Source organism: Erithacus rubecula (assembly GCF_903797595.1).
Source record: "Erithacus rubecula genome assembly, chromosome: 5".
In the NCBI taxonomy this organism is placed as follows: Eukaryota; Metazoa; Chordata; class Aves; order Passeriformes; family Muscicapidae; genus Erithacus; species Erithacus rubecula.
This window is the reverse complement of record NC_136687.1, coordinates 66206009-66232670: the sequence shown is the minus strand read 5'-3', so window position 1 is coordinate 66232670 and position 26662 is coordinate 66206009. Positions and strand designations below refer to the sequence as shown.

Genomic DNA, 26662 nt, shown 5'->3' with positions numbered 1-26662 from the left:
CAAACCTATCTCTCCAAGAGGTTATAATTTAAATGAAAGCTAAGCCTTGGCAAATCCCATCAGATTGTCAAATATGGATTTTATATAGGAACCCCATCTGTTTGTGCAGCTACATGAATATGCAACGTGACTTGCTGCAACACTTGCATTCACATTGTGGAAAATTTACAAGCAAGCAGTTCCCAACTACAATTGAATCTGGAACAAAGTTCTGAAAATACAGGCAGTAAATTGCTGCCCACAAATATGAGTTTCAAGGCTCCAAGTTTCCTTTTCTCTCCCCCTCACGTGCTGAGATGATGAAACTCTACAGCAGAGGTGTGCTTAGCCTTGGCCCTTGCATGAAGGCTTGTGGAAGCTCCCAGCTGGGCAGGTGCACTGCTCCTGGAGCCTGCCCTGTGCCATGTGACCCAGTCAGTGTCAGGGATGCTGGCAAATTAACTGGGGGTTGCCAGGTGAGGGCACTGCCAGCTGGAGGCCAGGGGCTCAGGGGTTGTTCAGCAGGGCTGAACCTGCCTGCAGGCCACACACACAGCCCAGAGCTAACTGCTGTAGCTCTACACACTGCTCAATACACATCTGGCCAAATTCATGCAGCTGCTCACTCAAGCCAGCAAACACTCAGTTCATACCTTTAAAAAAAAATTTTTATAATACAGATTCTGAAGTTTTTAATTCTGCACATCATAACGTCTGGCTAAAGATGGGTTTAAATCAAGTTCTCCATCCAGTGGAAGGTGACCACAGCCTTGCTTTCCACAGCAGTGCCAAAGGCAGAGTGAAAACTGCTACAGTAAAAAGAACCAGCTCCCTCCAGAGCTGATGTAGGACAGTGGGCAAGACTGTCCAAACAACAGCCCAAAATGAATGATTTGGCAGCAGCTGAGCAAAAGAAACCACACTACCAGTTAAGAACACATACAAGCACACTCTATATTCAAGTTGAAAGTGACCTCCAAACCTACATTAATTCTGGTTTTATAGATGCCAGACAGCTCTCTTGGAAAGTATCACCAGGATTTTAACTTTATACATGCAGCAGTGATAAATTCTTAGTTATTGGTAAAGATTTTTTAAAAGCCTGTCATCACAAGATAAAATGCTTCATCTTAATCAGCAAATATCCACAACATCACATTTCTAAATATTAAAATCTGCTTTGTTACTTTTGAGAGGTTGGGGCTGTTTTTTGATTTTTAAATTAAGCTGGCATATTTTACTCTCAAATTTTCCTGTGAAATACTTAGAAAGTATTGACAAAAGGTCAGAAATTCATGTAACAGAAGCTCCCTCAAACCACCAGGTAGGCAAAGTTCCTTTCTACCAAATACAACCCATTTAAATCAGTAACTATGCAAACATCTCTAATAGTTTGTTCACACATTACCTATCATTTTCTAGACTGAAAAGCCTAATTAGATAAAACAAATATATGCTGTGGAACCATTTACACTTCTCAATTCCTAAAGAGGCCCTGGATGAGAAAAGAAGCTCCATCAGGGATAAGACACCTGTGCAAATTTGCAAAAGTTGCCCCTGCCCCTCCCTGGCTTTTCTGACAGCTACTGCTTCTGTCCAGTGGCATCTAGAAGAACAAATTCAAGAGGAATTAAGTAATCCCTCAGTGCAGCAGAATACATCCAGCAGCTTCTGATCAGATGCCACAGAAATTATCTGGACAGCAAAGCTTAAACGTGTATTTTTTGATTCAAACAACTCAAATGAATTTCAGAACAAGCAGACAACAATCTAGAAATGACAATGGGTAACAGCACAACTGTCTCCCTGGAAGAAAATACCAACTCCATGTGACAAATTCTCCACCCTCTCTGCTACCATGCACAAGACATTTCTTATTACACAAGGATTAAATGGATGAGGAGTTTGCACAAACATGCACTCTAAGATGTGTACAAGCTCAATACATCCAAGGAATAAACAGATTGGACTCCTGTGCCTCTCCACAACAGAGCAGATGTTTCTTCAAATTCAAAGCACAATTATTTTTATTAAGGAATTAAACAGAGGAACTGCCACTGTTAAGGTAGGGTTTTGTTCTCTGGTAACTTTTCTCAAAGCACAGAGGAAGTTATATTTCTCACATGATCTCCCAAACCCCCACAATATCCTCACAAAGCATTTGACAAATGTGCAATATATGTGTAAGAAGGAGGAAGCTTGACATATCAAACACCCTGGCCTACATTTCTCAGGAGGTCAAATGAAGGACAGACACATGAAAAGCACTATTTTGGCAGTACATACATTCACAAACCAAAATATTTCACTGACTTTTATTCCAGTCTCTAAGATCAGACATTCCTCAATTACACAAGATAAAATCGAACCCCAAACTAGACTGTGGAATCACAGAAGTGTGAATAAATACAGCACAGATGACTCCACATACCCTTAATCACAATCTGAGAAAGTACATAAATATTTAGGGTTTAGATCAATGCATGACACGTGACAGGATTTTCACATTTCATTTCCACTGTTTAGTTAGCTTCTGAAATTGGATTTCTGGGGGGTTGGTCTGCTCCTAATCTCAGTCCTTCCAGGAACAAATGCATTTCTACCTGGCTGTCAATGAGGTCAAATCCAAGTCACAAACACCTGAGCTGGCCCGTGGTTTCCCATAAAACAATGTTTTCTATGTATGGTATTACATGCAAACAAACAGAACCAATCCAAAATAAATGCAAAGCATTTCCACAGAGTTCATTTCCTTATTTTTGAATTTGACCCAAACCTTTCATTAAGTACCATTTGAACACAGCAAAACATTCTCTCTCAGAAGGAGGAAGAGAACACATCCCTATTTCAGTATCAGGATGTGCAAGCTCAGGAAAGGTATTCCATCTCCATTCTCCTCTGCATCTTAAGTTCTCTATTCCCTTCCAACAGGAGCAATCCCCCAAGTGGAGCTGTTCAAATGTGCAGCTAAGTCTTCACTTTGCAGGAAGAGAACAAGAGCACGAATCAGTACCAAAATGTGGAACTTCTGTCAGAAAATTACTGGGAACCAGCCAGTAGACAAGCCCCCAATAATTCCCTGTCACATGCATTTCCCTCCCTTCCCCTAATGAAATTGCTGAAACTGAGCTGACAAATGATGTCAACACGTTTTTACTCTCTGTGCCATTCTAAGAGAAATTCCAATCACAATGGAGAGAGTAAATAACTTTTGCAAAAACTCCAGAAGTGACATTATTGAAATCAGCATCTGTTACGAATAATTTAACTATGAACTGACAGGACATTTCACTTCAAATCTAGTTTAACTGTTAGAATAAATCACTACCAACCAACACTCATCACAAAGTCCTCATTCTCACTGGTATTCTAAAGCTCTTGAGGTTTTCACTAACACCAAAACAAAATTAAAAGCTCCAAACCTTCACAAAACAGAGCATCTAACAAAAAATCTTTTTTTTTTTTGATAATTCTCTTCTGTCCCTACTAGCCTGAGCTGTCTGAATGGAGTCAATTTCGAGAGAACCAGTAGCCCGCTAAATTATGGTAATTTGCAATTAAACAAATACTTGCAGATAAACATTCAAATGAGTGTGTTGTGTTACAACGATGTCAAACTGACAAGAATGCCACGACTAAGCTGAACACAAACATTGAGCACAAATGTAAAAAAGGGTAACTGCATGTTACCAGGTGAGCCTTCTTACAAACTACAAAAAAAACCCAGTTTTAAAACACTCTTAATGTTAAGTAATTAAGCAGAGAAATAAGACTACAGCAACACATGGAAGAAAACCACTGAAATTCCAAGCTTAAATCTCATCCTCACAAAGACAACCTGCCTCACTGACAACTAAATGCCCTGAAGGACAGTCCTGTCTGTGTGGGAGTAACATCACATGTGCGTAAGAACAGAATTTAGCTTTAAAAGTACATGTGTTGTAATAAACTGGCACAGGTAAATGTGTGCTTCAGAGATTAACATCTTGAGCTAGATTAGAAAGAATTATTTTCTCCTCCTATGAAGCACTGGAAACCTTATTACAACTTGCCTTCCTGTACAACATCTGGCAGGGATTGACACAAGCTACCTGACTAAAGGAAATGTTAAGTCTAGTGACACATCAAAAACATTTATCTCTGTGTCACGAGAAGCTGTGCTGAAAAATACTACCCAGTGTATTCTTCCCATTTCATTCACGTCCCTAATGCATTTTAAATCACTTCAGAGATCATGAGGTGCCCTACTTGGAGCGCTTTAGATGCTGAAACACTTCCCACAGCCCAATTACTCAATCCCACACAAAATGCTGTTCCCACAGGGTGGGGTTTGCAGCCTCCACACCCATCAGAACTGGCTGCAGGTGAGTGCCATCACTCCAGCCCCTCTGGCTGTGCCGTGCACCTGCAGGCACAACTCATCACAAAGAACAACAGTAGAAACATGAAAAAAGATTTGGGCAATTTCCTGCTAAGAAGGAAGATAAACCAGTGACACCTGCAAGGCTTGAAGCTAATGGAATGGCTGGTCCCTAAAAGCTCATGAGAGCTTTTCAGGGAGCAGCAATAACCTCCTGCTGACTCTCATGTTACCCCTTGTAGCCCATAGGCTCATAAACAAAGCACTCCTAGCTCTGCTGCAGCAGCCCAAGGGCTGGCAGAGGTGTGCCCAGCTTTTGGCATGAGCTCTCCAGAAAAGGGAAGGAGCCAGGACATCCTCCTCCTCCCACCATCCCATCACACTGAAGGCACCATGCTTCTGGCCACCAGAAACTGTCAGTAGGAGTTACTGCCAATAGGTACATCCAGTGAAAAAAATCTATCACTTTTCAAGCATGACCAGAAAAGCAAACTCTTATATAATTTTGTTTTTGTTTTTAAAGACAGAAAATAAGGGCTAAATCTTTTAAGAAAATGGGACTGTTTATGTGAAATCAATTTGGATCAAAGCTAGAAGATCCTCAAAAGAGAAAGAAAAAGATAATGGCAAATAGAAACAGACAATCATTATTTGGTATTTGGATGAGACACGGAAAAAGTCACTTCACAGAAGTTCAGTTTTATCTGCATGAGTTTCTACACATTGCAAACAACACAGACAAGCCCAAGCCTATACTGAATATTAAGGAAATCCTAAAGACTTGTTTAGATGAACCATACAGAACCCAAAACCAGCAAACACACGTTCTTCACTTTATTTTGGTTTTCTGAGTGCTTATTCATTGCTACGCTTGCTTTTAGAAGGGTAACACCTTTTTATCCCCTTCCTTTTCTACAATCAGAAGCATAATCACCTTGTGCAGGAATATACTCTATTGATACAAAACTAGCTGTGGATATTCTAGTATCAGTTTAATGCTCCAGCTGATTTAGAAAACACCAAGACAGAAACTTTGAAGACACCTTAAATATACTTAAGGTGGAAAAATAAAATATATGTAATTATAACAAGCAAAAGCATTTTTGCTGTACTGAAATAGATCCTACAAATATTCATTACTTTTACTACTAAAATTAGAAAATAATGGAACTGGAATTCTGTAAGGAACTGTCCATCAGTTTGAAAGCACCAAGGCTCCTTCTGCTGGAACAGGGGGCAGAGCTTCCTTTTCCCCTCCAAATTCCAGCTGAAGCCCATGTCTCTGCACACAGACAAGTTGCCTGAAATTTCCCTGTAACTATAATAGGAAACTGATGGGAACACACCTTCCCTGGCATTAGCTGGTGACCAGATCAGATTTAGAAAGACTACTAAAGTAAGATTTTTGATAAATCTCCAACAACATCTATGGCTGACATGAAGAGGAGAAGAAAGGACAACTATTGCTCTGACTGGACTGAAGCCACTTAAATAATTTCTAATTTCAAAACTACTTTAAGGAAGTGGCATTTAAATTTGAAGTCTTGACTCCTCCATTCATACACTGAAACTGCTTACATCCAGTGTGGGGAAAAAAAAAAAAGGCACAAATTTGACATTTTATTTAAAAGACTTCAAGGGAAGCAGCAATAGATAAGGAACCCCTTTCCAAGCCAAGAGGACACATTTCCTCTTACCTCTGCCCACAGATGAGGTTGACCCAATGATTTACCCTGGAATGGGTATTTTAGTATGTCTGACACACGAGTGAACTGCTACCTCCTCATACACCAGCTCAGATGGAGTAGAACAAAATTTAGATCTAAAAGCAGCACTTTAATTATAAACTCCATCCCCAGTATCAGCCAGGAGAAAGCATCACAGTTTGAGGCTTTTTCATGTTTAGTTTTTTTGCACCACAAGTGCTATTCAAGTACACCTTCCTGCAATTAAAAATTGCCTCAGAAGAATTTAAAGACTTCTCCAAGAAGCTTGCTCTTCAGAAACCGCTTAGTAGATTTCTAAGTGCTAAAACCCAAAACAGCCTCCATAAAACACAACTCAGCAATTGAAAAAACTGCAATTATTTTTGGGATGTCTGAAAACAGACATGGGAGGCACTCCCTGCATTCATGGACAGGCACCATGTATGTTCTGATTGGAAAGGATATTCCACAGCTCGGCTCTGAAGGATAACCCCTTCCTTTATGGGTTGAACCCACATAAAACTCAGTATGAAATGGCCTCATTCCATTTTTTTCAGATAAATTCTCCCAAATGTGCCTCCACTACTTAACAGAGCACATCAAGGACCAACTTGGACCTGGCAAGAACAAAGTACAACTATTATAGCTTGAAATCCAGTGCAATCCAAAGGATGAGTGATTAGGAAGATCCAGTTTTTCCTCGTTTAGCCAAGCATTCCAGGCTTTACCCATCACACACATAACCCACAGCACTTGGTAACCTGGCTACTGGCACATGGCTCAGCACCTGTTAGCAGTAACCTGATGATGACCTTGTTAGGGCTTCTCAACTGAAAATTACTCAGATACATGAAATCACACTGAGTCTGGTGTTATATTTTAAGCATCAAAGTTCAACAGATCACATTAATGTGCTAAACAATACATTTATTTAAAGCAAACTTGTGAAAATATTTATTTCAAGTATAAATTTCTTAACCTACCTTCAAGCCTATAACTGTAAAAAAAAATGTAACATTTCAAAAATAAAGGAAAAATAATCGTGCAGCAAGAGCGAGAAAACTTAAATTCAGCAAAAAGTAAATTTCACACAACTTTCACCAAGTGCAAGTAACAACCATTGAAAGATCTTTATTAGAGAGCAGCACGTTATCAGAACTTGTCATACCACCCTATGCAATGTCTTATGTTTAAACTGAATGTCTTCAAGCTGCCGTTTACCTGCAGTGATTCCTTTGGGCCAGAGGCAGAGCAGCCACAAACACATTTAGACTCTGACACCGTTGACTTATTCACTCTCTGCCCTTTAGAAATTCGCATAAAAACACAGATAACGTTATGGGCGAGTGATCCCTAATCCCTGACACCGGGACACGGGCACTCCAGCTGGGAATTAACGAGCAATTGACACGGCACCGCTAAGACTCCCTTTCCACAACAACAGCCCACACCATGTGTATATTTACCTACAATGTATCATAACAACCCGCCGCTGCTGCTGACAAGCTGCTGGAAACACACACATCAGAGCAGGGCAGAAACAAGCCGTGCGGCAGCCTTGTAACAGCAACACTCCTCAGCACTTCATCAGAGTGATTTTCTCCGGGATGGCTAGCTCAAAACACATGGTTGGATTCCTTATCGAAAATTCTCTTCTCACAAAAAAGTTTAATCTGAGGTAAAAGTACGTTTTCCCTGGTTCACTCATAGTCAGATAGGCCCTAATGTTCATGTTTAAATGCAATTCAGTGAAGCTATAATGTTTGAAATAAAATCTGCAATGGAAACTTATTATTGACCATCCTCCCATTACAAAAAATAAGGCAAAAAAAGCTTGCAAATGTTTCTGATTCAAATTATTTAGATTCAAAAAATGAAGATTGCATTATCTTAGATTTTAGTTTTTGAACATCTTTTCTTGAAATGCTTTACAGCAACCTCCAACTTCCATGCGGTCAATCCATAAAAGATTTAACATAGAAAAAAACCAGACATCAAGGGGAAAAAAAATCAAACCAAGGAAATAATAATTAAAATTGTATTAAAAATCTGTTAAAACATTCAGCTATTTTTATCATTTCCTAATGCTTAGCACATGAACACAAGAAACAGGGAGGAGGCACACCATAAACACCAGATTAAAATATACCCACCCCTAGCTGAAAGCTTTTTGGTGTTGATAATTTTGGCAGCGTACTCTTGTCCTGTGGTGATTTTCATACACCTCCTCACGACGGAGAACGCCCCTCTGGAAACCAAAACCGGGCAAAGTGTCAGTCCAACTGAAACACTCCACTGCCATTACCAGCTATCGGGCAGCACGGAGGGGTGTGATGTCGGCAGAATTAAAAAAAAAAAACAAACCACCGGATTTTCTGATTTTTTTCAGGGACGGTCAGCATCGATTTTATTCAGCTGAACAGTGAACTCTGCGGGGTAGAAGCCGTGTGACCAACCCCGTTAGCTGCGGTGGAGGGCGGGCGGGCTTTCACCGTGTCCCTGCCAGCACAGCGCGGGGGGACACAGGGCGGCGGTGGCCGTGTCCCCCTCGGCGGTGACACCGGGGGGGCGACACCCAACATGGCGCTCAGGGCTGCGCCTCCCGCCCCGCCGCTGGGGGGCGCCCGCCGCGCTCCGACGCCCCTCACGGACCGGGACCCCCAACCCGCGACAACCTAAGAGCTAAAAATAACAATAAATAACAAAAAATAGCGGCACAGGAGGGTTGAGGGGAGTTCCCCGCCAGCCGCCCAGAGCTCCTCGCCGCTTCAGGGACGCGTGGCTGGAGCCCGAGCGCTCCCGCGGGGCCCTCGGCAGCGGTGAGGGGGCTCCGGGCGCGGCTCCCCCAGGGCTCCCGCACCGACCCCCACGGCCCCCGGTACCTTCACCCCCCGTTCTGTCCTTACTTTCCGAGCTCCTCGAAGAGCTGGTACTCGTCGGTGAAGCGTGTGCAGGTGGTCGAGGCCATCATGAGGACGGGCGGCCGCCGGTGATTCCGGCGGCCGTGGACGGCGAGGCGGGGACGGCCGAGGGGCTGTGAGGCGAGGCGAGGTGAGGCGAGGCTCCGCGCCGGCTCCTTCTCCTCCTCTTCCCCGCCACCGCCTCCTCTGGTGACGGCGTTGCCTCCGCGCCCTCCTCCGGTCTTCCCTCTCCCCTCCCCTCACCCTTTAGGGAAGCAAACAAACAAATATTTAAATAAATAAGTGAGTAAGTAAATAAATAAATAAATACGTATCTCCTCGCTCCCTCACGCCCGCCAGAGAAAGCCAGCGGCAAAAGGCAAAGCAAAACCGGGGCGGGGGGCGCGGCGCTTCCTCCCCTCCCGCCTCAGCCCGTCCGCCGGTGCCGTGCCTCCCCCTAGCGACCCCGGCCCGCGACTCGCTGCCGTCGGGGACCGAGTGACACCCATGGGGGGACTCACACTGACGGTCGGAGCAGAAGGGAAAGCTGCGCTCCGTTCTACCGGGAGCGAACACCGACCTTTCCCCGGGCGCTGCCCCGGGACGGCGGCGGGAGGCGCCCTGAGGGAAGCGGATGCACCTGCGCGCGCCCCCCCTCCGCCCCGCGCGCCGCTCCTCAGTGGCCGCCTGTGACGTCACGCCTCGCCCGAGCGCCAGGGAGGGCGCGCGGCGGGAAGCGCGTGCGGGTGCGCTCGCGGGCAAGGGGCCGTGACGTTGCAGGGGCCCCCGCCGCGCGCGGGGAGGGAGGGAGGGGAGCGGCGACGGGAAGGGGGATACGGACGGACACACGGACACACACCGGGCACCTCGTGACGTCACAGCAGCTCTGGCCGCGCGCAGGCACGGGAGGGGGGGACACACACATCCCGGGCACCTCGTGACGTCACGGCGGCCCCGGCCACGCGCGGGCGGGGGGGGGGGGCACACGCACACGGCGCGTGCGCCGGGTCGCGACCGTGACGGCGGCCGCGGGGCAGCGGCGCCCGCCCGGGCGGGGACCCCGCCGGAGCACCGCGCACACCCGGCCCCGAACGGCCCCGGCACGACACCCCGGATTCGTCCCGTCCGAGCCACCGCCAGGACGGGGAATAACGCCGTGCCTGCTGCGCCGAGCGCCGGGAAGGGCTGGGGACACGTGTGAAATGCCACGGCAAACAGCTGGCTCCGTGTCTTCCACAGAATACCCTGAGTTGGAAGGGACCCACAAGGATTATCACAGCCCGACTCCTGGCCCTGAACAGGACCACCCCAAAATCCCACCCTGTGCCTCAGACCTTTGTCCGAATGCTCCCTGAGCTCTGGCAGCCACTGAACACGGAATGGGGGGGGAGTCACCAGGCCACGCAACGGGCATGTGATCCTTTTTGATAAACCTGAATTGCTTTTGTTCCTTTCTGATCAAATAAGCGGTGGAAAGCCAAGCAAAGAGTTAAATCCACATGTTCACAGAGCCTTAAGCAGCAGCTTGGTTACAAGCGAGCTCCACTACAAAAGGCAGCACGGAGCATCTCCATCCTCACTTTGGTAAGTGAGAAGACACACAAAACACACCCACAAAGGACTTCACATTAAACCTCTGGAGTTTCCAGAATCAGCATCTAGAGCTGTGGTCTCATACAAAGAGTTAAAAGCTGTCAACCCTTCCCCAAAGGAACATGAATGTACAACAGGAGTGCCGGAGCCTACACACAAAGATAGTTTTCCTCCAGGTGAGGCGGCTGTGCCTTGTACAAACACACTGAATTCACGACATAAAGGTGGCAGCAAAGGGACTTTGGAACTCGTGAGCGAGTACAAAGCATTTACTCCATCAGCTCCTCTCCAGGGAAACACTGTGCAGCAGTGCCAGCACAGAAAGACTGGAGGATGTTTCAATTTAGACCAGCAAGAATGGATCTATTCCCACATCCGTGAAGAGAATGCACATTACCAGCACTCCAAACAGCAGCATATTTCCAAATCCCTCAAACAAAAAAGTACCATGGAAGTTGTGCATCCTTTTGTATAATATCTGCATAAATGATACAATCAGCAGTGCTGAACCCCCAGGGTGGGCTGATGATTGGATTTGAGGAGAGTTGTCTGCCAGGTTCCTTATCCAGATGTACACAGATATGAGAAAATGAAACATATTCCCCTGGCACTACGTCATTTTTTCCCTAATGGTATATTCTGAGAACAAGCATTTGGCCCAAGTATCTGCTATTGCTGTGCCATACAGTAATTATTTAATTTTAAAAAATCAGAAGAAAATATTAAATTCAGTTTTGATTCAATTTCTTCTTGACGTTTCTGTGGTTTTTAAAAAGTCATTATAAGAATGAATGATCCAAACTAAGATTCATTATTTACAATCCTTTTTTATTTTTTTGGTTTCATGTTTCCCAATCTGAAAAAAGACAAGAAGGGACTGAGGAGTTCCTAGAAAAATATCAAGCACGAATTTTATCGCAGGAGGTAAGGAAAGAAAGTATTTGTTTACAAGATCAATATCACAGGACTAGATGAATTTCCATAAGAGAAACATTAGGGAAGTGATGAGTAGCTTGGAAACACTTCAGCTGAGAGGGTTTTTTCTCCTTATAACAATCATGTCTTAATTGCAGTTCCCTCTTGAGCTGAAAGACAACCTTAATTTGTAGCTGTCGTTGAAACATTTTGTACATTCCCCAAATTCCTCCTGAGAAGACCAAAGTAGGAAGGATGGCAGCCAAGGATCTGGTCCATGAGGTGAAATTCTAAATGCTGGGTAGAGCATCAGATTTCTAATAAGGCCACAGAAACAATTTATCTGTTGTTGAAGAACATCAGATCTCAACAACGAACAAAAAAAATGCTTAAAAGCCATCCCAGGGCACATTTTTCTTCTCCAAAAGGTTTTCAAGAGAGCATTTTAAGCCTGTAAGAAACTGAAGCTGTTCACTTAAAGTTCTTGAAGTTTAACAAAATGTTACAGCTAAGTGGAATGAATTGTATATTCAACTTTATACTGAAACATTTATTGTGGAAAAGAAATTGTATTTCAGAGTTTGCTACTCAGTGAGGTCGTTGCTTTGTATGACTTTACTTTTAGACAGCCAAAGTGAGGTTTTCCTTTTATTTCTCACCTTGCAAATACAGGTTTTCAATTTTTTTATGTTCTGCAGGAGTGAAGAGAGCTTCCAAGAGGTCATTACTGTGTATTCCTCATTATGAAGGCTGCTAGGAATAATGTATGTTTCATTTGTGAACAAATGCAACAGCCACTTACGGTAGAGGCCTAGGCAGAAAATACCCAGAAAATCTGAGTAATCTGGGGTTTAAATAAATACTCACTTCATGAGCATAACAGAACTCTTGGTCCTTCCCAGGGCTGCACATATTCCTGGGGCAAAGCACCTACTGCCTTGGGGATACTAATGGACAACACTGGAGCAGTCAGAGGTACATCATTGCAGTGAAGCAATGAACAGACCAAAAATGTATGTGGAAACCAAGAAAGATGTAAGAACAGGGTAAAAAAGAGGATCAACTGGGAGAAATCACACAGAAAATGCATGGGTTTGCAGTTCATTGTGTCAGCTGGAAGTGGAAGCACAGATTTCACCTCTTACTTTCTCACTGGAGCTGCAGAACTTTGACAGGTAAAGCTTCAGGGGGCAGAAGGACTGGTGACATTGTGCCAGAGACTCTCTCCTCTTTTCCAGTTGATGAGGGTGGCCTGAAGCTGTCCCAACACCTTCTGCTGGAGCAGCTCCCTCACCACCACCCGACCAGGGCTGACTCCAGAAGCTGGTGCCACCCCAGACACAGCTGGACTCTGGTGGACTCTGGAGATCCAGGGTGGAGCTGCTGCACCTGCCCCAGGGTGTTTTCTCCCCCTGGAGAAGCTCTCACTGCTGCTGTCCCACCATGTGTGTGCCAGCGCTCAGAGTAGATCCTTGAAGGCTCCCCAAAGAAAAGGAATTATTTATCCATGACTTACACTCCTGGCAAGCACCTTGCTGCCCGAGCAGGGCAGTGTGTGTGCTCTCCCTGCCTCTGCAGCTGGAGCACTCCTAGGTGGGATTAATTTACTCCTCAGTGAACCAGAAAGATGTTGGCAGAATAACTGATTTGATAGCTCAGTGATTCTGTCACGCTCCTGCTATCCAGGAGACCAAAGGTTCTCTCTGGCCTAAAAAAGCATCACTGCTGACAGGCTGGGAGGCATTGCTGGCCACTTAACTCCTGCCTCTGGAAGCACCACAGGGAGAAAGAAATGAAAAATTAATGCCTTATTTTTTTATTTTTCTGTGTGGGGCAAGGATGAAAATACAGGTTGAGCAAAACAGATGCTTTAATTTGTTTACATTGGAAAGAAACAAGGAATGCTCTGATAGGATTCAAATGTCTTCTTTTTTTTTTTTTTTTTAATTTTGAGTATTCTTAATTAAGAATATGCCTTTAAAATAATACTTGTGAAGAGAGTGATTTCTTTTTACTGCACTTGTCCTGGTTATTTTGAGCTGAGTAATTCTTAATGAATTCTTAGCAAACAAAATATTCCATTATTTACACAGTTCTTCTTACAAGCAATTAGAGTCAGTAACACTCCATGAATAAGACCTTTTGCCACTGGCTTTCATGACATGGAATTGAAATATAAACATTACTAAAAAAGATATTTCAAGCTGTGAATTAAACGTTTTCTGGAGCTTGGAGCAACCAGGTCTATGGAAGGTGTCCCTGCCCATGGCAGGAGTCTGGAATGAGATGAGTTTTGAGATCCCTTCCAACCCAAACCATTCTGTGATTCCATGATTCTATGATTTCTGGAAGTGTGAGTACCAGTCTTGAACCCTGTGTGATTGGCTGACTCAGAGAGGATAAATGGTTCTCCTTCCAGAGTTCCCAGGGGTTTGTTACTTTTGGTTCAGTGGTGATAGACTCTGGGAGCTATGTGCATTTCTCTGGCCTGGTAGGACTGATTTCAATATTACCTTGCCACATAGAGCCAAGAGAAAGATATGCATGTGGAAAAGCTGGCTGTGACAACCTCAATCTCATCAAGGTGAGGAACTAAGTATGATCTTGGCTGACACACTGCAGAGAGGCTGCCAGGGCTGCAAAGGAAGCAGGAAACACAGGAGCCCACATTTGCAGGCCAGCACTGAAATTGTGCTGAGTCTTCATTTGGAATGTTTTTGGTGAGTGTTCTGTAAACATTTCCAGGCATTTCCTAAAAAAAAAAAAAATGGGGTGGGGGTGACTCCAAGTAATTTCATCTACCACACATTTCAGATTTGGATCATCCTTTCAATGAAGGAAGTTGAAGAAGGAAATTAATAACAACATCCCCTGCTTCCCATCCACAGGCATTCCCAGCACTGGAGATGAAAGGGCTTTCCAAGAGGAGGAAGCAGTAACAGAGTTACCCAGAACTGATAAAGAGGCAGGCTGGAATTTTATGGGGGAAATAAGTCAGTGTTGAGATTTTACAAGTAGGGGAACATGGTCAGGGGGTGAGAAAAGGGAAATATTTTAATGACAAAAGTTAGGACAGACTGAACTGAAGACAAAAGATTTGGTCAGAAAAGGGGGAAGATCTTAAAGAAACCAGTGCATATGAGACACTTTTGACTGGGAAGAAGCTGAGTTTTGAGAAGAACACAATTGTGAGACTGTGGAAGCTTTAAACCTAAGTAGAGGTGAAATGAAGCAGCTGGTTTCTTGACCCAGACAGCAGGGAGTGCTCACAGCAAGAATAAAAAGAGAATAAGGATATGCACAACTTCCAAACCACATCCCTAATCACCACACCTACTTGTCTTTTAAATTTCTACAGGGACAGTAACTCCAACACTTCCCTGGCAACCTGTGCCAGGGATGGACAACCTTTTCCATGAAAAAATTTTCCTAATATTCCACCTAAAGATCCTCTGGTGCAACTTGAAGCAGGTTCTTCTTGTCTCTCTCTTGCTCCCCCTGGTTTCATGGTACCAAGGGCTGCTCTAATGAGTTCTACTATTAATTCTCAGTTTATCAAGCAAATTAAAGAGGATCCCATCAGTTCTCAGCCTACATCCTCCCAAGACACACATGAAAGTGCAAGGTGTTTGCTTCTGGCTTACATTTGGGTCAGGTGAGTGAAATAAGCAACATCTCCTCCAGCTGACAAAAGCTCCTTCCCCATCCTGATTTCTACAATATATTTTTTTTTTATTCTGAATTACAGGGAGGTCTTTCTGTTTATTAAAAAGGAAAAAACACCTGGTAGAATCCACAGGAAACAAAAATACTGTATTTCCTGGAGAATATCCCTGTAGAGAAGTAGCTTCTCAGTTTCTCTGTTAGAAAATAATTTGCCAGAGATCATTAAAGATGCACTAAATGAAATAGGTGTCAATCCAGCAGGAAATGGTAACAGATATTAACAGACAATAGACACACAATAGTTACATGCACTCACCAACCAGAAGGCTTGGGCTGCCTTATCTTGGGAAAAACAAGGATCAGCAGGATACACAGGGAGTTATAGCAGATGTACCATCACTGCAGGCAGGCAATGCAAAGGGTGCAAAAAACACAGAGGAGAAAAATTATATAAGACACAGGAACACATTATTACCATACTTAAATATAATTTAAAGGACAATTCCAAGTATTTTAAGGGTTTTAAAATGTAAACAGCAGTTAAAGATTTAGATGGGGTTTAAAGTGTTTTAGAAGTTTTTGAAGTATTGCAAAGGCATAAATTTATATCAGTATAAATTCAGGGTAACTGAGAATTAAGCAATCATGGGACTGTGGATTGATTTTGAACTCTGCAGCAAGATGGGTGACCAAGTTCAAACTCTATGGAACCACCAGGACAGAAACATGGAACAGTGTTACCACTCTGAGGAGCTGCTCGGTGCCTCCCCTGCTCTTACAAGGGTACAGAAGAGCAGTAACAACACAAACAAGCTGTACCACCAGTGAAAACATGCACTGAGGAGGAAACTCCCTTCAGCTCATGTGTAGGAGGAGCAGGGAAGCATGCTGCTGTTATTTTAGGGGAAGATTCTTCTATTATTTGTCACATAGTAATTCCAAAATACCCTAATGAAGTAAATAGTGTCTATTCTGCATGTTGATACATTTATGTGTACACACACATAAAATGGATAAGAGATTCTAGATTTTGATTATTAACTGGATACATGTGGGGGCCATCTGGACCACCCAATTTCCAGTATTATTCCTTTCAACACTTGCTGAACCCCAAATTATCACAGCTTTTTACGCATGCTGGCTGCAATTACTGTGGTGCTGGGACATTGTGCATCCAGTCTCTGTGAGCCCTTTGGCTGCCTCTTCTTGGTACTTTAGTAATGAAGGAATTCAGTAGAGTTTTCTTTTATTGGACTAAAACCTCCCTAATCTACCATGCTGAATAAATCAGGGGGTTTATCATCACCTAGACAATATAAAGTGACAAGTGGGAAATAATTCAGCAGAGCTAAGTGTAGAATCTGTGCCCAGTTTCCTGAAATGCAAGAGATGACTCAACTGGAGGCAAATTCCACGTCCTTCTCTGCACAAAGGTGAGGATGGATGTTTGTAAACACACAGATGAAGTGTTCTTTGGGTGGTTTGTGGGCTCCTCCTGGAAGTGACAGCCTTGATCTCCCCCAGCACCACAAGATTATGGATACCACTGATCAGACAACAACCACTGGCACTGTGTTGCTCAGGAATTGTCATTTCTATGTATATTAAGACACACACACAACTACAAACCTCTGTAGGGATCCTTCTTGCAGGCTCTGAATGCTGCTGTGTTTGGTGCATCCAGAGCAGATGCAGCTCACAAGCAGGGCACAGTAGCGGGGTTTCACCAGGAGGAGCAGCTCCCAGGGCTGTAGATTGCATCAGTGATGTCCAGCCTTCAGAGTGACTAGGAACAGAGTCACTGCAAAGGGCCATCCTGGATAACAGCTTCCCCCCTAATGCACTGCAATCTTCTCTTTTTCTGTATTGCAGGGAACAAAATGCCATCCCCACCTGCTCCTCTCCTTTTTTTTTTTTCTAATAAGTTACTTTAAAAATGTCAAACTGTATAGGTTATCTATTGTCATTTACAAAAGTAGAGATTCGTGCCTCATCCTAGTGCATGATTTGTTCCAGTGTGTGCCACACAGGTATTTTCTGGTCCTTCTTTCTCCTTAAAATATGTTCTGTCTGTGCTCATTCAAAGCACAGTTTTTTTAAATAAAAGAAATACTTTCTGAGACTTCACAAGTTGCAGAAACAGGTCGCTTGGAGGATTTTTGTCTGTATTTGCAGGGCAGGTATTAAAGAGAGTTACTTTAAAGTATCCCTTTGAGCAGCAGATCTGTGGAATGATTCGCTTCCAGCTCACTTCTGCTGGAATTCAGAGAAACAAATTGATTTTTCCCCCCCCCGTTTTTAATTCTATTTGAGTTTTGAAACATTCAGCCTTTATTTCATGTCACGCACTGCTAACCCTGGATTTGTTTGGGGGTTTTACTGTTGCTTTAGCAAACAGAAGGTGTCAAACCCAAACTAGGTTTCATAACAAAGCCATTACATAACTGCCCAATTAGCAGCTCGTTCAGTGCTATTAATAGCAGCTCCACATCCAACCCGCTTTGTGTAGTGCTACAACAACTGGCAAGAGGAGGCTTCTCATTAGTTATTCATTCTCAGAGGAAAAAAAATGAACTTGGTGGAGATGTATGAGATGCAGAGTAACGTGCTGATTATTAGCTGCCAGGCTGCTGCCTCTTCCACTGCTCTCTGCTTTTCCTGGCTCCCAGGAGACATTCAGCCCCGAGAATCACCCCCTTCTAGCCTGTGTGGACATCTGTGTGCATCCCAGACAGGGACACAGCTCCCACCAAGGTGGGCTCAAAGCCAGGATCCCCCTGGAGTCTTTTTCTTTGGAACATTGTCTGTTATTTGGTGTTACCTTTCATTGACTGGCACACTGTAATTAACTCTCCAGTGTCAGTGATGTTTCACCCCACAGTTGGCTGCCCTGGTCCTCCATTTTCAGTTGTTTTGGGCTGGGTGTTGGTTAAGCTGTGACCACTTGAGCACAGAAAATACCCAGAGCAGTCTGAACAGTCTTTTGAAAGAAATTTTTTATACTGGAGTTTTGATCCTTTTAAACCACTTGAGCTGCTGACCACATAATCTGATCCAGAACTTCTTGTAACTTTCTGCACAATACCTTTTCTTTTTTTTTTTTTTTTACTTCCAAAGAGAGATCAGATCTGATTTCTATTTTTAAAATAGGCTACTTTAGGTGTTGTGGCGTGTGAGCTGATTTGATCTTACTTTCCTCTGTTCCTGAACTCCAACGTGGAAATAAAGAATTTGTGAAGAGATTTTCTGTGGCCTGATGACAACCTTACATTCTTTACCACAGTGACTTCCTTTTATATTGGATTTCTTATCTGATAACAACACAGGTCAAATCTCTCTCTCTATATATATATATCTACACATGTTCCTAAAATAATATCTCCTCCTGAGGTCCATATTCTCTTCTCCTTGGGTACCTCCACTGCTCCTGAACTCCAGACTGGTTAAGGTTTTACCTCTCTTCACTGTATCATGCTTCCCATCAGCTGCTGTCTATGGGGATACCAGAATCTCTTGCACTGCTTTCCCCTAGGCACAAGCTCCTTCAGAATTAAGGATTTACTTACATCAGTACAAAAGGAGCTCATAATTAAAGGGTCTGACTGAATATTGATTCTGGTTTCTGTTCCTGTGTTGCATCCTTGTTGACATAGTTATGCTTCACCCCTCTGCACTCGTCCTACAGTTGTATGTCCTCCCTGGGGAAAAGAAGAAAGAAAACAAGAGAGATTTCCAGAGTCACCTGCATGAGTCAGCTAAAGTAGAAAAAGAACAGGCACCTTCTTTCATGGGCTTGTTGAACCACACACTGTAAATCCCCAACCACGCTCTTCCTTTGGTTTGTCATTTCATTTCTTCTTCCTATCCATGTTCTCACTTTTGTCTCCTACCATACACTATTCAATCATCCATGTATGACATAAAACTGGAGTGCAAAAACATGAAGTGCAAACACTTCTTTTTCTGTCCCTATATTATCTCTGGTGTTCTGCATAAGAATAATCACAAATATTATTACTTTTATTAGTATATTGTGACAATATACTAAATTTTTATGTTCACATATTAATCAACCATTTCAATGAGATTCATTATATATTTTGTCCTTTCTTACACATTTTTATACCTGCAGGATACACAAAGAGCCCCATGCTGCTCATGTACAATGATGGTGCTATTCACAATCCAGGTGGTCCCTCCACCTTGTCCATTTGTGTCTAATTCAGCATGAAGAAAGTCTTGGGTTGCTAGTGGGAAAGTGTAGGAAAAAAATTATTGGACATGAATTCCAGCACTTTTTATTCTTTCACACTGAAAGGAAACATGTTCTTTTACACTGCAGTGTCAAGAATGTGCAAGTGTACAAATGGCAAGCTGGAAAACTGGTACTGCCATTAAGGGAATGCTACATTTTGGTTTGTAAAGGAGACCAAGCTTACTTGTGGCACAAAATGACTTCTCTGTCTTCCTCCAGAACAGAACTAAATGCTGCTCCAGGGCCTGAATTTTTGCCCACTGTATTTCTGAGTGCTTGATTTCAGAAAACAGCAATCAATTTTTCCTTCTGAAAGCACTTTCAAAGATATTGCCTTGGTTTTGACAAATTTTATAGAAAAATGGGGGGAAAAAACTAAGTTAAAATCAAAGGAAGATTTGAATAATAGTTTTTCAAAACTCAGTAAGACATTCAGAACTGGAACAGGCTGAACATCTCTGAATCCTGTCTGAGCTTCAAAAGAGACATTGGAGGGATAGCACTAAATTAGGCTGCTATTCTCTCACTTTGCTGAAAAATGAGTGTCCTTTCTGTGCAGAATAACTGGGCAGGGTAAGCTTTAAGAATGGGTGGCAAAGGACTCAGCATAGAAAAGCTGACTTCCCCTCCAAGCCTGCAAACCAGTTCAGCTTTGGTGTGGATCTGTTGAGAGAAAGCCTTACAGAAAAATGACCGTGACCTATTTTGTTTCACAGTAAACGTGGCTCTGATGCTCAGATAAAGATTCCTGTATTTCCTGAGTGCTGAAAGCTACTTCCACAGGAGAAGACTGCTCGGTAAGTAAGGATTTGTAGGATCCAAAGAGCCTAAGAGCATAAGAAACATGGGGCTGTGTCAAACCACTGGCCCAAGCACAGAGAAATTGTTCCCTGTGAGGATGGTGAGAGCCTGGCACAGGCTGCCCACACAAACTGTGGCTGTCCCAACCCTGGAAGTGTCCAAGGCTGCTCCTCATCCAGCAGCAGGGCAGTGCTGTGCCCCAGAGGCATCACAGGAGCTTTCTGAGACTCCTACTCTGGCTTTATGAGATCTGTACACAGCACCAGTACAATTCAGACACAATTAAAAAATATCAAACCATTCAAGAAGCTTTTCATCTGACAAACCTCCAAATGAAGGATTAACATGCCCTGAGAGATTCACAGAGATAAAAGCTTTGTGTTTAGTTCAACAGCCCTGCCAAAGGATACAGAAAGCTGTTTCCCAAGTTTTAAGATACAGCTCTCATCTGCATTTGTAATTTAGCATCCCTGGAAGTATAAACAACAATAGCTCATCCATCCTCAGAAGGAAAATTAGTTTATCCATGATGTAAAATGTCTTCTTCCACTTCAGGTTGTGGAGACAGGATTCTGGTTATATTGTTTCTCTCATCACCTTCCCAATTTCAGCTGAAAAATAAGGAGACATCTAATTTGACCCTAAAACCTCTGATTTGAGGAAAAGACATTTTCTAGATGATTAAAGCAAAGTGGCTGGCATTTTCTAGATGATTAAAACAAAGTGGTTCTGTGCAGTTCTCTGCTCTACCTGCAGTCAAGCTTTACTAATTTCTTTTAAAATCAAAAATAAAACAAAAAATTAAAAAATATTAAAATAATTGAGTGGCAGCAATGCACTGGGTTTTACCAATTATGCCCATTTTTGGGAGCCCCTAGAAACATTACAAGTTTCTGGTGTGAAAAAGACACGTGGTTGAGACACTTTCTCACAGTGTGTTTTTCTTAACAAGTAGGGTTGAATATTGTTCCCAAACATTTCTCCTCAGTAGAGCACATTTGCTCTGCCTTTCAGATCCTTTTTTTTTTAAGGTGGATGAATATGTTTAATAACTGAACTACTGGTAATGGAAATATCTCCTGTGTCTCTATAAAAGGAAAGCATATGCTTTTATACAAATTATTTATGAGCAAATGCCACAGTTGAAGTTATGGGCATTATAAATAATGCCTGTCAGCTGAAATCTTTCTCAAGTTGAAAATGTAGGTTACACTAGGCTAAGTGAATGCAGTTACAAGGAACCAGGGAGATTCAAGGTAGAAGTACCTCCCCATTTGCATAATGATTGAACAGGAGGCAAACTGCTCAAGAAATGAATGTTTATCTTCTGCTGCTCCTGAGACAAGAGCAGCTGCTCTTCCCAGAGGTATTTTCAGCGTGCCTGGGGTGCAGGCCCAGCTCAGAGGAATGCACACAGAGCAGTGGCTGGTGTTTGCAGGCACACAGGCACTACTGAACCCCTGCCTGTGACAGCCCTGACAGTGTTCAATGCTGCCAGCACTGAATGAGTGCACCCCAAGAAGCTGCTGGGTTAGGGGAGCCTTGGCTCAGTCCTGTCTGCCATTAATTGCTGGCTTTCCAGGCCAGGCCTTCTGGAGAGGTTACCTGAGAGCTTGGCAACTACCTGGGTATCAATCAAACTGAAGAGATTCTTTAGGAAAATAGCAATAGGGAATGAAGGGACTCCCACAGGAGATCCTGGATTAGAGAAAATGTCTTTGCTCACATCCCATCTTTAACTAATTTACAAATCCATGTGCCTAACTCAGCATTTGCTAATACACTTCTTTTTAAACAGACTGGTAGGAATAGAAAGGGCTGAAGCTACAAAATTGCAATGTGAATGACAACATTTGAGGTAACAGAAAATCTCAGCAAGGAATTTACAAGCCACTTGATTTTCTTTCCCATATTTTTACTCGATTCCTCTGCAGTTCAGCCTGGCACAGGCCTTGTCTTTGCTGTAGGCATACAGGGATTGAACACAGAGGACCAGAAGGATGATTCTGGGCCATATCAGCCATCTATAGTACAGGCAGCTTCCCCTCTCACCTTCCTCTGCTAATCAGATTGAAATTCTACTCCAAGCCAATACAACATTATCAGTTAGAAAACTTTGCTTTATAGCCAGCCCACACATACCCATTTTCAGCTTGGAGCCATTTGTTCAGCTCCAGTGTTATCCTTTAATTTCCATTAAGCTTGTCCCCAAATGCTGTTAATACCATTTCTGTGTTCAGAGTGCAGCTGCATCCTCTCTCAGTGGTTGGTTTCAGGCTCTGATCAGAAACCAGATTTTTCTTTTCCCTGTCATCCTTGAATGGCTCTTCTGGGCTGTTCAGATCAGGCTGTTCCACCCCCTGGCAGCTTTTCAGATTGGATTTTCTCTTCTTTAAATATGGTAGAGCCAAATTCTATGCATTACTTAAAATTACATGTCTATATCTGACTATAATTATTATTTGGGGGATATCTCATCAGCCCTTCTTGATGCCTGCTTAAAATAGAAAGGAAAAAAAAAATAGTGTATCTACTGTGATAAATTCTGGCACCACAAGTCCCATTTAACCATCATCTGAGTAAGACAAAGTCAAGCCCATCTCTAAACAGTTGTTTCCAAGTGACAAGGAAACTAGATGCTCAGACACCCAACTAGAGACAGCCAAGATTTAACTGGGATTTTATCCAAAAGATTCCTTCCCTCTTCAGGAAAGAAGAGAAAGTTTGGGTTGGAACATTAGTTGAGTAGAGTATACCAGCTTTTTGATTCATCAACATTTTTCCTCTTACCTGTGTTCATTTGTAAACAGTGATAAAAATAATTTGTTTCTGTGGGGAACAGCTGTGTTTCTGTCCCTTTGTTTTTAAAAAAAAAAGCATTCTAGATAGTGTATTTGCAATAGTTACCTTGCAGACCACTGCACTGTATACACATTGCACATACATACAGTGATATATATCATACTGATCTATATCATTCTGCTCTATTTCTTAAGAACAGTCTCAAGATTCTGTGTGCAGCTCATAAAGGCCCCAAATCCCATTTTTCCCTGACTTCAGCAGCACATTACTGTGTGATATATGTGAGTTACCACATCTGATTGTGCAGTAATAGCTGCCCAGGGATTTACAACCTTTGCTATCTTCTTGTTACAAAGGAACCTGCCAAACATGAGCTTTTCCTTCAGGAAAAACAATTAGCCAGGCACAAAGAAATCATGGATTATTGCTATTTCAGAACTTCTCCCAAGTTTTGGCAGGGTTTCTCTGGAGACCCACAGAACCTTTCCTGACGGCTGGCACCCCATAAATATCAGGGTCAAGAGCAATCTCAGCTTTTAATTGTCCAAAGGAATTCATTTCTGGCTCCTTGCATGATGTCATTGAAATTGTGAAAAATAATTGCTGAGGTTAAAATGTCTCTCAGTGACCTGTCTTGCAGTAAAATTGCTGTGAAATTGCTTACTCACAGTCACCACAACCCCCCCAGGGCTGGTATCTCTGACCTGCCCACTGCCTGATTGCAATTATTAGTCTGGGAGGTTGGATGCTTCAGGGAAGATTAAGATAAATTCTCTGCATTGATCTCAGATTGAGAGGAGAAATACAACTTCATTTGGAGATGGATCAGTAGAAATAATTTTCAAATACTACTGACTATTCATGAGGTGAAAACAATTGTTGGTTCCTTGCAGCAACAGATCTTTCTTGTTTAAAATGAACATCATCGTTCAGAAATAACTCCCAAATTATCATCTCATTTCCTTTCCCCAAAAAGGTATTAAATGTGATCAGTGTGCTCATATAGGGAAACAAATAAATGGTAGAAAATTAGTTTACTGCATATATCAACTGACTAATGGGAGTTTTGAAGGCAGTGAAGAGATGCACAAGCCCAGTTTGCTCCCTGGCTTGGTTTCAGCATCCTGATAGAAATCCTCCCTGTCCCACAGGAGAAGAGGAAATCTGTAAGTGGCTGTGCAAAAAGTTTTAAGGCATCTTGGATAGTTCTCATGTTGTAGTGAGCCAAGGGTACACTGGTAAGGAGACCCTTGGAACCGACACAGAATGGAAAAGTAAAAACAGGAAAGAGGAGACAAAAATCACTTAGCAGGAGTCAAGATGGCAAGAGAAATGTCAAGGAGCTGCTTAAGAAAAGGAAAGACATAATTTAAGTCTATTGCAGTGGATGAATAAAAACATTTTCAATTTTTTCTTGGTTAGCCTGTATCCATTTGAGCTACCAGCACTGGCCTCTGGTGGCATTTGGGGGTTGGTTTGGTTGGTTTTGTTCTTTATAAATGAAATGGTAAATCACTGCTTGCAGAAGCAAGTGGGTAAAAGGGATGTAATATCACTAAATATAAAAAACATAGGTAATCATGATGACAACAAACTGGACATTCCCTGTCTTGAACAAAGCCCTACAACTGAAACACAAAGAGGAATTGACCCTCAGTTTCTTCAACAAGAACATCCTTGAGCACTAAGAGGAGGAAGAAATAACCACCCATAGTTTGATGGCAGCCTCAGAACTCTATTGCTGACACAGCCTCAGGATTTCTACAAATTGCAGAAGAGTCCCCAAACACAAGAAGCCATTTCCAGCACTAAATAACAGTATATTTTAGTTGATGTTTAAGAGACAGTTCCACAAGCCAAAACCAATTTTAAGGAACATGAGGTGTGAGAGAAAATATAACTAAACTGAAGGAAGTGACAATTGAGAACTTAATAAAAACACTCTGAGTAGATGCCCCCAAAACCACAAGCTTGGGCTAAAAAAAAAAAGAGAACTGCAGGTTAAAAAGCAGCCTGGCTTTGAAGGAAATGAAAGCCACAGTACAGCGGGATAAATATTGCTGTTTTCATTTCCTTGCTCTGTTTAACAGCATCCCCTTCACTCCCAGGCATGGGCTAAGAGCAGAAGGAAAAGGTGATAGCAGGGACTATAAGTGAAAACTTGCACTTTAAAGAAGGGGAAGCATAAGGCATGAAAAGATTCATTTGGCCAGCAGAGCCAAGAGCTTTTCCAATGTACCTTTGGTCCCCATGCTGTCCCTGGCAGCTTTGGAGCAGTTTGGGAAGCAGGACCAGGTGCATCACTCTCACCACCCCAAAAGCACTTGGTTTCAGGAGTTTTGTGTTTGATGAGAAGTTGTAAAATGTCAAGAGCAGGTAGTACATGAAAAAGCAAAGGACAGCTGCCTTCCTCTACTGAAAAGTAAAAATGAAAATGACATTTTGAATATAGAAAAGTATAGACAATTTCAGTAAAAGCAGCCCAGGGCCTGTTTTGAGCTTATTGATGCCAATGATAGGTTTGAGAGTCTGACAATTGGGTAAAGATGCTTCTTTTCTGGGTAAAATATGACAGTGATGCCACGGGTGACCTTCAAAAATATGTTCTTTCCAGAAAAGAGCTGTAAAGGGCTTTCTGGTCTGCCAGTCTCAAGGACAAGTTTAGCAAGAACACACGGCACGCAGGGCTTGGCCCAGGCTCCTTCCTCTTGCCTGAGTCAATTAGACATAAATTAAATTATGCTCCTATGCTCTCCTCTCACAGCCTTTCATCAAACAGGCATTTAAAACAAGCATTTCCTTCCTCCTTCACTTGCTAACTTTGTCAGCCCAAGGTGAGAGTGGGTTCAGAGAAAGAAAAGCACGGAGAAGGATCCCAAGGCTGCCCATTCCTTGGGAACCTGATGCTTTATTTCAGCAGCTCCTCTGGGTCCCACTCTTTCAAAGCTTCACATTTCTTGCCAGCTCAGAGGCTCCAGTTTCAACGTTTTCTTTACGGTAACTCCTGGCTGTACCAAGCCAAAAGTACATATTTTTCAGCATAGATAAATCCCTTTCACTCACATCTGAGAATAAGACAAATACATGAGCATTCACTACATCTTACTATGAGCATGGACAGAAACAAGGCAGCCAAGGCAATAAATTCCATGAGAAAGGCTTCTCCCAGGTGACCAGCAGGAAGTAAATGAATAAAGGTACATATGTTAGGCAAGGCAGAGTCTACAGCAAGACATGTAGAGGGGAGGGAGAGAATAAATCTTTCCCTTATTCTCAGTGGAACTGTATTAATCTTGCTTCAATTAGGCTTTTCTTACTTATTCCTTTTCTCCAGTGGGCAAGAAAATCAAATCCATAGGAATCCATGGAAAGAGGAGAGCCACAGCTGAGGCAGAATGTTCCCTTTGGATGTCTGGAGAGGAACCACCTCTCATTTTCACTCCCATGGGGTACAGAGTGTATCTCATGTACAGTAACAAAAGGACACAGTCACCTCCTATGGCTAGGGTGCCTGCTGCACTCCTACACAGAAATTCCTGTGCCTTAGGTGTGTGGGAAGTGGGGCTTTGGAGGGGACCTTCACAGCATAACCTTCAGAAGTGACAGTGTTGAGGCATGTTAATCATCTCCTATGAGCAACTGACACAGCATGCAGAAACAGACACAGAAATTATTCACAGCTTTC

At 42.9% G+C, this 26662-nt stretch overlaps 1 protein-coding gene and 1 long non-coding RNA gene across 38 annotated transcripts in view; both read right to left on the bottom strand.

Annotated features, from left to right (window-relative positions):
• CAMK2D (calcium/calmodulin dependent protein kinase II delta) overlaps positions 1-9827 on the bottom strand; it is a gene marked incomplete at its 3' end in the record, with an annotated part of 117084 nt that extends 107257 nt beyond the window's left edge. For 18 of the 34 annotated variants that reach the window (XM_079306802.1, XM_079306792.1, XM_079306783.1 and 15 more), the window contains exons 1-3: positions 9467-9625; positions 8952-9210; positions 8199-8293 (exon numbers count right to left, since the gene is read on the bottom strand). In XM_079306802.1, the coding sequence (XP_079162928.1) occupies positions 8199-8293; positions 8952-9016 (160 nt within the window). In that variant the 5' untranslated portion in view covers positions 9017-9210; positions 9467-9625. Of the gene's footprint in view, positions 1-8198; positions 8294-8951; positions 9211-9466 lie in introns of all 34 variants that reach the window. The other 16 variants (XM_079306816.1, XM_079306793.1, XM_079306814.1 and 13 more) reach the window with 9 other exon arrangements.
• Positions 9828-12585: 2758 nt separating this feature from the next.
• LOC306802496 overlaps positions 12586-26662 on the bottom strand; it is a 31117-nt gene continuing 17040 nt past the window's right edge. For 3 of the 4 annotated variants that reach the window (XR_013774382.1, XR_013774383.1, XR_013774384.1), the window contains 3 exons: positions 16749-18798; positions 15436-15518; positions 12586-14205 (listed from right to left, as the gene is read on the bottom strand). This is a non-coding gene — a long non-coding RNA (uncharacterized lncRNA). Of the gene's footprint in view, positions 14206-15435; positions 15519-16748; positions 18799-20248; positions 20787-22317; positions 22670-26662 lie in introns of those variants that run through there. The other variant, XR_013774385.1, reaches the window with a different exon arrangement.